At 36.9% G+C, this 11,559-nt stretch overlaps 1 protein-coding gene across 1 annotated transcript in view; it reads left to right on the top strand.

Moving 5' to 3' along the window:
* Window positions 1–4,328: 4,328 nt before the first annotated feature.
* Window positions 4,329–11,559, top strand: part of LOC127447649 (sodium channel protein type 2 subunit alpha-like) — a 73,648-nt gene continuing 66,417 nt past the window's right edge. Inside the window, exons 1-5 of the mRNA XM_051709613.1 lie at window positions 4,329–4,595; window positions 6,556–6,674; window positions 7,134–7,223; window positions 7,332–7,460; window positions 10,391–10,482. Of these exons, the coding sequence (XP_051565573.1) occupies window positions 4,329–4,595; window positions 6,556–6,674; window positions 7,134–7,223; window positions 7,332–7,460; window positions 10,391–10,482 (697 nt within the window). The remainder of the gene's footprint in view (window positions 4,596–6,555; window positions 6,675–7,133; window positions 7,224–7,331; window positions 7,461–10,390; window positions 10,483–11,559) is intronic.

Here is an 11,559-nt window from a genome sequence, read left to right as displayed (position 1 = left end):
AGGAAACCAAAGGTGGAGACTGTTTAACTGTAGATGGGAGAGTCATGTTGAATTGAACAAAGTAGTGATCAGAGACCTGTAAAGGAGTAACAAGAATATTTGAGTTGGTACAGTTACGTGTAAAAATGAGGTCCAGCTGGTTGCCCGATCTGTGAGTTGCTGTGGTGTGTAGTCTTTCCAAGTCAAATGAGGCCAGGAGAGTATTCAGTTCAGTGGCCTGGAGCTTGTCTTGGTGTACAGTGCATCCGGAAAGTATTCACAGCGCTTCACTTTTTCCACATTTTGTTGTTACAGCCTTATTCCAAAATGGATTAAATTCATTATATTCCTCAAAATCCTACAAACAATACCCCATAATGAAATCATGAAAGAAGTTTGTTTGAAATCTTTGCAAATGTATTAAAAATAAAAAACGAAGAAAAAAAAGCACGTACATAAGTATTGTAAACATAAGTATACCAAAGTACCTTTGGTACCAATTACAGCCTCAAGTCTTTTTGAGTATGATGCTACAAGCTTGGCACACCTATTTTTGGACAGTTTCTCCCATTCTTCTTTGCAGGACCTCTCAAGCTCCATCAGGTTGGATGGGGAGCGTCGGTGCACAGCCATTTTCAGATCTCTCCAGAGATGTTCAATCGGGTTCAAGTCTGGGTTCTGGCTGGGCCACTCAAGGACATTCACTGAGTTGTTGACTTTGTAATCTTGGCTGTGTGCTTAGGGTCGTTGTCCTGTTGGAAGATGAACCTTCGCCCCAGTCTGAGGTCCAGAGCGCTCTGGAGCAGGTTTTCATCAAGGATGTCTCTGTACATTGCTGCATTCATCTTTCCCTTGATCCTGACTAGTCTCCCAGTTCCTGCCGCTGAAAAACATCCCCACAACATGATGCTGTCACCACCATGCTTCACTGTAGGGATGGTATTGGCCAGGTGATGAGCGGTGCCTGGTTTCCTCCAGACATGACGCTTGCCATTCAGGCCAAAGAGTTCAATCTTTGTTTCTCATGGTCTGAGAGTCCTTCTGGTGCCTTTTGGCAAACCCCAGGCGGGCTGTCATGTGCCTTTTACTGAGGAGTGGCTTCCGTCTGGCCACTCTACCATACAGGCCTGATTGGTGGAGTGCTGCAGAGATGGTTGTTCTTCTGGAAGTTTCTCCTCTCTCCACAGAGAAATGCTGGAGCTCTGTCAGAGTGACCATCGGGTTCTTGGTCACCTCCCTGACTAAGGCCCTTCTCCCCCGATCGCTCAGTTTGGCCAGGCGGCCAGCTCTAGGAAGAGTCCTGGTGATTCCAATCTTCATCCATTTACGGATGGTGGAGGCCACTGTGCTCATTGGGACCTTCAATGCTGCAGACAATTTTCTGTACCCTTCCACAGATCTGTGCCTCGATACAATCCTGTCTCGGAGGTCTACAGACAATTCCTTGGACTTTATGGCTTGGTTTGTGCTCTGACATGCACTGTTAACTGTGGGAACTTATATAAACTGGACATGATTTGGAAAGGCACACACCTATCAACTGAATTTACCACAGGTGGACTCCAATCAAGTTGTAGAAACAGCTCAAGAATGATCAGTGGAAACAGGATGCACCTGAGCTCAATTTTGAGTGTCATGGCAAAGGCTGTGAATACTTATGTACATGTGATTTTTTTCGTTTTTTATTTTTAATAAATTTGCAAAGATTTCAAACAAACTTCTTTCACGTTGTCATTATGGGGTATTGTTTGTATTTTGGAATAAGGCTGTAACATAACAAAATGTGGAAAAAGTGAAGCGCTGTGAATACTTTTCGGATGCACTGTATGTTGAAATCACCAAGAACCACAAGTGGCCTACCATCCTCCAGCAAGGAGGACAGCAGGACATCCAACTCCTCAAGAAAGTTTGTCAGCAGACCTGGAGGGGGATAGATGACAACAACATGTATTTTTGTGGGTTGCATTGCAGTAATAACATGGAATTCAAAACTAATATTGTTACAAAGTGACAATACTTTGTTTATAAATAATCGCTGCATTTAGGGGTGGGCAATATGACCAAAATCCTATATAATGATATGAGTAATTTTATATCACAATAACGATATATATCACGATATTGTTAAATTTTTCTGAAAAAATCAATAAAATTGCATTATATATTAAGCCATGTCGCAATGTGTAATTGTGAGTAATCCAGTCAGTGAATTAAACACTTTACAAATGAAAACGTATATAATCTTATATAACTTTCTCTTTATTTTGATTAACTTTCCTCAAGAAACTTAACATCTTCTCAAAGCAATGCAAAAAGTAAAATAACAGATAAAAAAATAAAAAATAAAAAAAAAAATCCATAAATAAAACACTTAATTAGGCTCTTTGTGTAAAATATCTGAAGGAAAATATGGCTGGTTTATTTCCTTGTATCAAACATCATTTGAACAGTATTTTAGAAAGGGTTTTGATGTGTATTTTAAAAACTCACTTGACATCGAGAGAAACCAGAACGAGTAGCTGGTGTGATCTGCGCTTTTTCTGTCACAGGAGCACAAATGAAGGGACTGGGATGACTTCAAGACTCGTGCGCACTTGTGTGTTTCAGACTGCGTGTGCAACACTCGCACAAAACACAGCTGCGTGTGTTTGGATGGGAGGCATGTTTGGAGCGCAGGATGAATGTCATTGAATTTGCTTTGATGGTGGCTCAAGCAAAATTTCATTCCGCAGAAGCAGATTCAGTGTAATTTCTTTCTCCCGTTCTAGACAAGCTTTTCATATAATGACACGTGCAGCTGTCAGTGAAAAACTGCGTTTCATTATTTCTATCAGTCACACGTGAAGCCCTGACCACTGATATATATGCACACATGGATATATCGACATACACAAACCTTGCTAATCACAGTTTTCTGCTCGGTATCACGTTTTCTGAAGCCAAACCAATTCCACATCACAGAGGATGCACTTTTTCTTCATAATCACCTCTCATCTTCTCATTCAAATGAATTTGAGGAACGAGCAGTCACTCCACCTTCCACCATTTATCCGACAGGGTGTGTAATGCGTATGCGTTATGGGCTGTACACATTTCTCGTGTGGCAATTTTGCATTACCGCGATAGAGACGATAATCCAAAATGGATACCTGTTGGCAAATTTGTTCCGGTTTGTCATGTCGCCCACCCTTAGCTGCAATGGAAAACTGCATTGCCAACAAGGTGGAGAGAATCATAGTAGAGCTAACATTAGCTATTTGAATCGTTAGAACAATGTTACAAAGTCAAGAATGGAAATGGCTTATCTTTCCTCTTAATACACAGTTTTGAGAAAGAAAAAAAAAGTTACTTATGAATTTGTGCAGATCCGTTGAGTTTTTTTTCCAGGGTTGATGGGCATCGAATATGTTCCAGTCAGGTTATAAACATGAGCACTCTGAAGAGTTTTTGTTGCGAAGCAGACTGATAAGTTAATTATCAGTAGTGAATCATAATGTCATATTAATGTCAACCTTACGTGAAACTGCTGCCTGAGTTTTTGCCTTTGCTCGGCCGTTTGCTTGTGTCAGAAGACCAAGCACGGGCACAGTACATTGAGTGAATGCACATACACAGGAACAGTTTTATAGTTTTAAGTGTTATAGTGTTTTGACTCTAAAGTTTCCCAAACTTTTCTCCGGTCTCACAAAATAAACTTTTGTCCAAGCTTCCTATTTTTGTGACATAGTTATGGACAAAAGATATTGGAGATCGTTAGATATCGGTATAGACAAAATCCACTATTGGTCGACCTCTTGGTAATAGGGCATTTTTTGTGCTGGTTGACTAACATATGTTGTGTTTGGGAAACTGATATGCTGGTTGACCAGCTAGAACAGCATGGAATTCAATGCTGGTTTACATTTATGCCATTAGCACACACTTTTATCCAAAGCAACTTGCAGTATATAGAATGCGTGTTCCCTGGAAATCAAACCCATGAACTTGGCATTGCTGATGCCATGCTCTATCAGATGAGCAGCATCTGATGGTTTTATGTTTAAGCTGTTTTTTCTTCAGCAGGAGGGGACTGCAATACAGTCAAATATTGATTATGTGGCATTCATAATCCTGATTTTTAGAGAGCTCTTCTCCTAATTACTATGATGGTTTTGAGTAAAGAAGTGTGTCCATGACTTATAGGATGTGTCTTGTCTTTGTGGTTCGGGAAGAGTTGTGTAGAAGGTTTACCATACCGTTAGCAATCACATTTAGTGAGTTTCTTTCTCTTTATACCTTTCACAGTGGTTCTACCAGTCGATTCTCATGCAGACATGTTGTGAATCACTCTGAACATTCAGGATGAGAAGATGGCGCAGATGTTTACTCCACCAGGACCAAAAAGTCTCCGTCTTTTCACCCGTGAATCTCTTAAGGCCATCGAGAGCCGGATCGCGGAGGAGAACGCCAATAAGTCAAAGGAGAAAGGGGAGAGGGATAAAGATGATGGAAGTGGAACGAAACCCAACAGCGGCCTGGAGGCCGGGAAAAAACTGCCATTTATATATGGAGACCCTCCCAGAAAACTACTGTCCACACCACTGGAAGACCTGGACAAGTTCTACAGCAAACAGACAGTGAGTGTTGATTTACACTTGTTTGTCTAGGTTTAATGAAGAGGTGGGATTTGATTTATGACCTAACATCCAAGGCATCATGTGATCCGTCTTTAAAACATAACTTTTTTTAAGAAAGAATCAAGTATTTTATCATCTTTACTCTCATTTGTCAGCCACATTAAGATCATTCTGTGTCTGAAGTCCATTTCCATTCATTTTGAAATCTGAGGTAATCTATTATTATATCTTATTAATGGCTCTCAGCAAAATTTAAACAGTAAAACAATTATGAAGCACAAAACTATTTATAAAACTGCAAACATTTGAAAAGGTAAAATTAATTGCAACATTTAAAACACATACAGCTTATGAAAGTGACAGCTTGCCCCAACATGACATTTTTGAGGAACATTCTTATCCTGAGAACAAAGTTCAACTTTTTGGTTAAAATCTAGCTTCATTATATAGTCAACCCTTGCCTGAATATATGCTATTGTGGTTTTGTTCTGTTTACTGGTTTACCCAACAGCTATTACAAAAAATATGATACTGGAAGTTCAGTTAGGGGATAGAATTCACAAGAATTATTATAAATTAAGAGGGTTTTGATCTAGCCATTGGAAACCAACATATTAAACCACTGCGAGAGAAAACACATTTGTGCAATTGGAGTTTTGACTCGTAATTTTATAGTTACTGAGATATAGCCTTTGTGTCAGCTTTTCTGTGAGACAGCTCCCCTATGTAGACTTTTCATGTCTTCAAATGCAATTTGAGAAGAAATAATCATGTCACTGTTGTCATTGTTTTTTGCCGACTGTTGCTTAACCCTATAACGTGCCTGTATCAAATATGATACGCTATTTTCTAAAGCCTGTGCATCATTAACATAATCAAAATTTTGTGGAAAATCCTGTTGTCTGCAATGTACTAGATGTCTGCTGCCACCTGGTGGACATTTTCGGGCATACCTTGATGGAAAAATATTGTTTTAAATTTTCCAAAAATGCATGTACTCATTTATTTATTTATTTATTTATTTTTTATCTTTACTGATTTTAATAACGTAAAAGTGACAGTAAAGATTATATTGTTAGTGATATTTTAAAATGAGTATTTGCTGAATATAAGCAACTTGTGCTTGGTTACAATTTTGTATATTATGTTATTGAAAAAGCCTGTTGAAATCCATGTATCAGATATGATACAATAGGCTTTTGAGGCATATCTCTCAATTGCCATTACATTCCATTCATGCCCACCACAAAAAATAAACAAATCACAGAGCTTTGAAAATTCTATACTTTTTATAAGATATATTTAAAGTGTGAACTAATATTTTATTAAAATGTATTTTCATATATGCAGCCTGCTCTGTCATTATAAAAATCTCAATATTTTACATTACATGCTATGATGATGTCATCTTACCACAAGTTCCTGAGACCCAGCAAAAGAAGTTTTACAATTTCCTTTATTTAAATGTCAATATAGTGTTTGGTGCATAAAATACATATGATAAAAATTGTTTATTGAAAAAATAATATTTTACTCATTGTTTTGATATGCTGAATTGAACTGTGATACATTTCAATCCATATATTTAGAGCAAGGAGAGGAAGTTGTCATGGCCAAACTCTCAAACATTTGGTATCTCTGAAAAGTGCAGGGAGTCCTCTGAAAATACCCCAAGATTTACCACTGTAGCATATATGGGCTAAGAAAAACTTCAATAACAAATGTCCTACATAAAAATTAATTGCTGGGGCTCAGGAAGATAATGACCTTTAAAGCCTAATGTATTAAATATAATACATAAAAAAAATAAAACGTGCAATTTTTTTATTTATTTATTTTTTTTATAGTTTGTCTAATGGTACTAAAAACAGTTTAATGTCAAAAAAATACATTTTCTGACAATTCTTTCATATGTCAGGCTTTACAGGGTTAATTAATCCTCATATTCTCTCTTCTTCAGACTTTTATAGTAGTGAACAAACAGAAGACAATCACGCGCTTCAATGCCTCTCCTGCCTTGTACATTTTCAGTCCCTTCAACCCTCTGAGGAGAATATCAATCAAGATTTTGGTGCATTCATATCCTTCTAAAATGCTGAAAAAAATGTTTATGCTTACAACTGCTTTGCTGTTCTGCATGGGTGTAATGCTTTTACACTTCATGACATTATGCAGTATTTACAAGCTAAAAATCCTTGAAGGTTTCAAGCACACCACATAGTACACAATGCAAAGCTTTAGAAGTTACAACTGCATTTAAATACTGAAGTGAATCCCTGAAATCATTCTTTGTCTGGATAGAATCAGGAGCCAATCCCGTATATGCAATGGTGGACATAGTGATAAGTGGTCAGCTGTAGACACAAAACAAGGATACTAACCGATTTACCTGATTAATGTTGTTAAATATATTTCATGAAATAAATATTAGCGACTAGAGATGAATAAACTTTGACGAAAACCTCTTTTTGACACACTGCAGATAAAGTATAATTTCAAGTAGTATGTGTTGATTTTTTCCTTGACTGTGTCTTTCACATTGTTCAGCATGATTATTATGTTAACCATACTGGCCAACTGTGTTTTCATGACCGACGCACAACCACCGGACTCGGCCAAGAATGTCGAGTGAGTTGGTATCTATCTCTCTGTTTCAAGTTACAATTTTTTACATTGTAATTCAAACAAATCTGTCTTCATTTGCTCAGTGCAGTAACTGAATGCTCTTGGTTGCAGGTACACATTCACTGGGATATACACCTTTGAAGCGCTTATAAAGATTACGGCTAGGGGATTCTGTGTGGGTCAGTTTACATTCCTCAGGGACCCGTGGAACTGGTTGGATTTTATTGTTATTGTAATGGCGTAAGTATAACTATAACAAGTTATTTTCTACAGATCAGCTGCCTGGGAGGCTACACTGCTATTGTTTACAAGGAAAAGCTGAAAATTTTGCTAATTTGTTAACATTGCTTAAAGGTGAAATGTGTAATTTTATGTGATTAATAAGGCTTTCTTTTTTACCAGTTTAAAATCAGCATGAAATCAGAATTGCCCCTTTTACTATCTCAATAGACTGTTTTCACAGAATATGATGATGCATTTCCACTTTAATTTAGCAGTGTTAATCTAGCAAATAATTAGTTAATTATTAAGTGTAAATGTATAGCATTAATCTTTGTATTATATTACCCTGGCATGAATAAAAATAATATAAAAATTAGTCAACACTGCAGTAATGGGGTTTCAAATACAGCTGCTGTGGGAATGACAGTACATTTGGCATCTGTCTCTTCTCTGACTGCCATAATGCATCTTTCTCAGTTTTTTTCCTCTTTTGGAAAGTCGTGGAAATGTAATGTATATTTTTTATTTTGCTATTGTAACAGTTGGGAATGCAAAAATAATATGTGCTGTCACCGCTATAGACATTTACCCCGGTATAGTTTACTTCCATGTTCCAAACATGGAAATGTGAAAGGGGTCCATTCACATTTTTAAAGCTAAAACTAAGTTTTTACTTTTTATGGTCCCTAACATTTGAGATCCAGTATGAAGCTACTGAATTGATCTATCACAGTTTATAGGTTTATAATTTAAACTTGTAAATATATATAACGATCAGACACAACATTAAAATCACCTGCCTAATGTTGTGACAGCGCCAACCCGCATCTCAGAACAGCACTCTGAGATGACATTCTTCTCACCACAATTGTACAGAGTGGTCATCTGAGTTAAAGTAGACTTTGTCAGTTCAAACCAGTCTGGCCATTCTCTGTTGACCTCTCTCATCAAAGCATTTCCGTCAACAGAACTGCCGCTCACTGGATATTTTTTGTTTTTGGCACCATTCTGAGTAAATTCTAGAGACTGTTGTGTGTGAAAATCCCAGGAGATCAGCAGTTACAGAAATACTCAAATCAGCCCATCTGGCACCAACAGTCATCCATGCATTTATCTAATCAGACAATCATGTGGCAGAAGTGCAGTGCATAAAATCCTGCAGATATGGGTCAGGAGCTTCAGTAAAAGTTCACATCAACCATCAGAATGGGGAAAAATGTGATCTCAGTGATTGGACCGTGGCATGATTGTTGGTGCCAGATGGGCTGATTTGAGTATTTCTGTAACTGCTGATCATCTGGGATTTTCACACACAACAGTCTCTAGAATTTACTCAGAATGGTGCCAAAAACAATAAACATCCAGTTAGTGGCAGTTCTGTGGACGGAAATGCTTTGTTGACACACAAAGCAAACTAACACCACTTCCCAAGACAACTCAGTCAAGCATCGAACCCATGCCTCTATCTTTCACATTTGTATACACTTTTCTCTGCACCACAAAGCCATAGAACTAACAGCCTCCAAAAGGAACATACCAAGCTTAGAGTCAGCAGGTTTTGAATAAAAAATAAAAAATAAATATCTCTCTTTAAGGACTTAGAATAAGGATGCAATGATACATTAAACATTTTATTTAAATTTATTTAGCATTTTGACCATGTGGTGCTGTCACCCAAACTGCTCAGGACATGATGTCGAAGATACATAACAATTTTCTTTCAAATCCGACAAAACGTTCAAAAGATACATAAACAAAACAAATCAAAATGGTGGAGAGATGATATGGCTGATATCAAACACAGTGGATAGAAAGATCAGACTGGACACTATGTATTTTGAAGATTCTCAATGGATTACAAGTTGCCTTGAGCTGGTCTTGTACTGGTAACCTTTTGATCTCCACAGCACAGAGGTATGATGCACCAACCACTGCACCGCATTGCCACAAACTTTACAGGTGCTAAAGAGACATACCAGACTGGCAGTCAGCAGGTATTAATTATAAAAAAATAAAAAATAAAAAAAACATTTTGAAATTTATCCGCCATTTTCTGTAGACTTTCTGATGATGGACTAAGTTAGAAGGACATGAAACGTTTAAACTGTATACATCATAATCCAAGATGACAGCCACTGTAATGGGTGGAGTTTTAATGTAAGGGGTCCATTTGAAACTTTAGGAGAAGAGTAATCAGATGCAAAAATAATTTTGTTTATTTGAAAAACAGTTCAAAAGATATGCACAAAAGAAGTGAATTTTAACTGGTGGTGGCACTATAGAGTGTGTTCTAGAGACCCCAAATTTGGTATGGGTGTTAGTCATGCCCACCACTATCAGTGTGCCAAATTTCATAATTTTCTTATGTACGGTTCTATGTGCTGCCATAGATTCCCATTGGGGAGGAAGAATAATAATAATACTAACGGATACAATAGGGGCCACAGCACCTACGGTGCTTGGCCCTTAATTAAATGCAGGTACTTTAAATGTAAGTTAAATGCAACAACGCATATGTACATAATGAATGCATTGTATCAAATGCTTAAGTACACAGTTGTTAAAGACACCTAATATAAAGTGAGTCCAACAAGTTTATCTTCTTTTCTAAGACTGTGTGGGGAAACTTCTCAGATTGTCATATTTAGTCTATTTAGGCTTAAGACTTAAGTAAGACCACCGTGCCAAACAGCTCCTATTGTAACTGTGAATTTGGTTCTACAGGTTTGTTACAGATTTTATAAACATTGGAAATGTATCAGCTCTATGCACATTCAGAGTAGTCAGAGCTTTGAAAACTATTTTAGTAATTCCAGGTAAGCAGAGAACACATTAAGGTTTCCAAACATCTGTGTGACCTTTTAACCCTGACTCCTAACCTGTGCCTCTCGTCCATCCTGTGTCTTGAATGTCCTTCAGTGTATGATCTCCCTTCCTCTATGTTTCAGATATGTAACAGAGTTTGTGGAACTGGGTAATGTGTCCGCCCTTAGAGCGTTCAGAGTTTTGCGAGCCCTCAAAACCATATCAGTCATTCCAGGTAAGAGCTGGGGCAAATGTCTGACTCCACAGACAGACCACTGTACAATAGTCCAGAGTTATGTTGACAAGCATGTCTAGCATTTTAATCTCTCACTGCTATACAAGAGTCTTATTCCATTTCTTTTCTAGTGTAAATGATTCCTTTTACTTGTAGAAGTGAATAGATTAGATAAATTGAAACTATTAAATTATAATAGTCATTTATACTTTTGCTTGGGATTGTATTTATGTTTGAGCTTGGGTTGGGAATCGAGAACTAGATCTTATACAGAACTGGTTCCTTTTAATAAAAAAAATTACTGAGCTGAATGGTTCTTATGACGTTTGGTTTGCTTAGCCAATGCGGATGGAATATCGTACTAGAATACTCCTATAGTGTTTCATGCACAGCTACTGAATCTTCAGTGCCACGGCAAAAAAAAAAAATACAATAAAATGCTTATCTGAGTTGTGTGTTAGCAATCTGAATTGACTGTGATGAGAAAGAGACTGGCCGCCATTAAAAATACAAAGACATTAAGCAGACATCATGTCTTTTTATTGCGATGTTCTCGCCGGTTGCACACAACAACAAACATGAAGCATGATCAGTGTATTTCGATCTGCAAACAAATTACTAATACCAGCTGTCTCTTTTTAATGAATCGATCATTAGACCCAAAAAAATCAGTTTTGAATTCATGAATGATTTTTCACTCAAAAAATATTTTAGCCAATTTTCAAGATTTACTCGTTTAAATTTCATAACAAAATTCCAACAAATTGAATTGTGTAATTACAAATCAAATAAAATTTAACTTATTTAGTTTTTTGTTGTTGTTTTTGAAGATTAATCAATTAAATTTGATGGAATTTTATTATAAATAAATAAAATGCTTATTTACTCTTATTAAATCTTATTTTAAATTTTTTTGAGTGTTGTGGATCAGTTTAATGACTCAATCACTGAATCATTTCAAGCTGTTTTTGACTTAATAAATAAACCGCAACGTGTTACTTTCGTAATGTCCTATTCAAAAGAACCAAGAACTGTGTTATGTTTTTAAGGCATGTAAGACCTGAATCAGTGTACTAA

Source organism: Myxocyprinus asiaticus, chromosome 10, assembly GCF_019703515.2.
Source record: "Myxocyprinus asiaticus isolate MX2 ecotype Aquarium Trade chromosome 10, UBuf_Myxa_2, whole genome shotgun sequence".
In the NCBI taxonomy this organism is placed as follows: domain Eukaryota; kingdom Metazoa; phylum Chordata; class Actinopteri; order Cypriniformes; family Catostomidae; genus Myxocyprinus; species Myxocyprinus asiaticus.
This window is presented reverse-complemented; position numbering and strand designations above follow the sequence as displayed.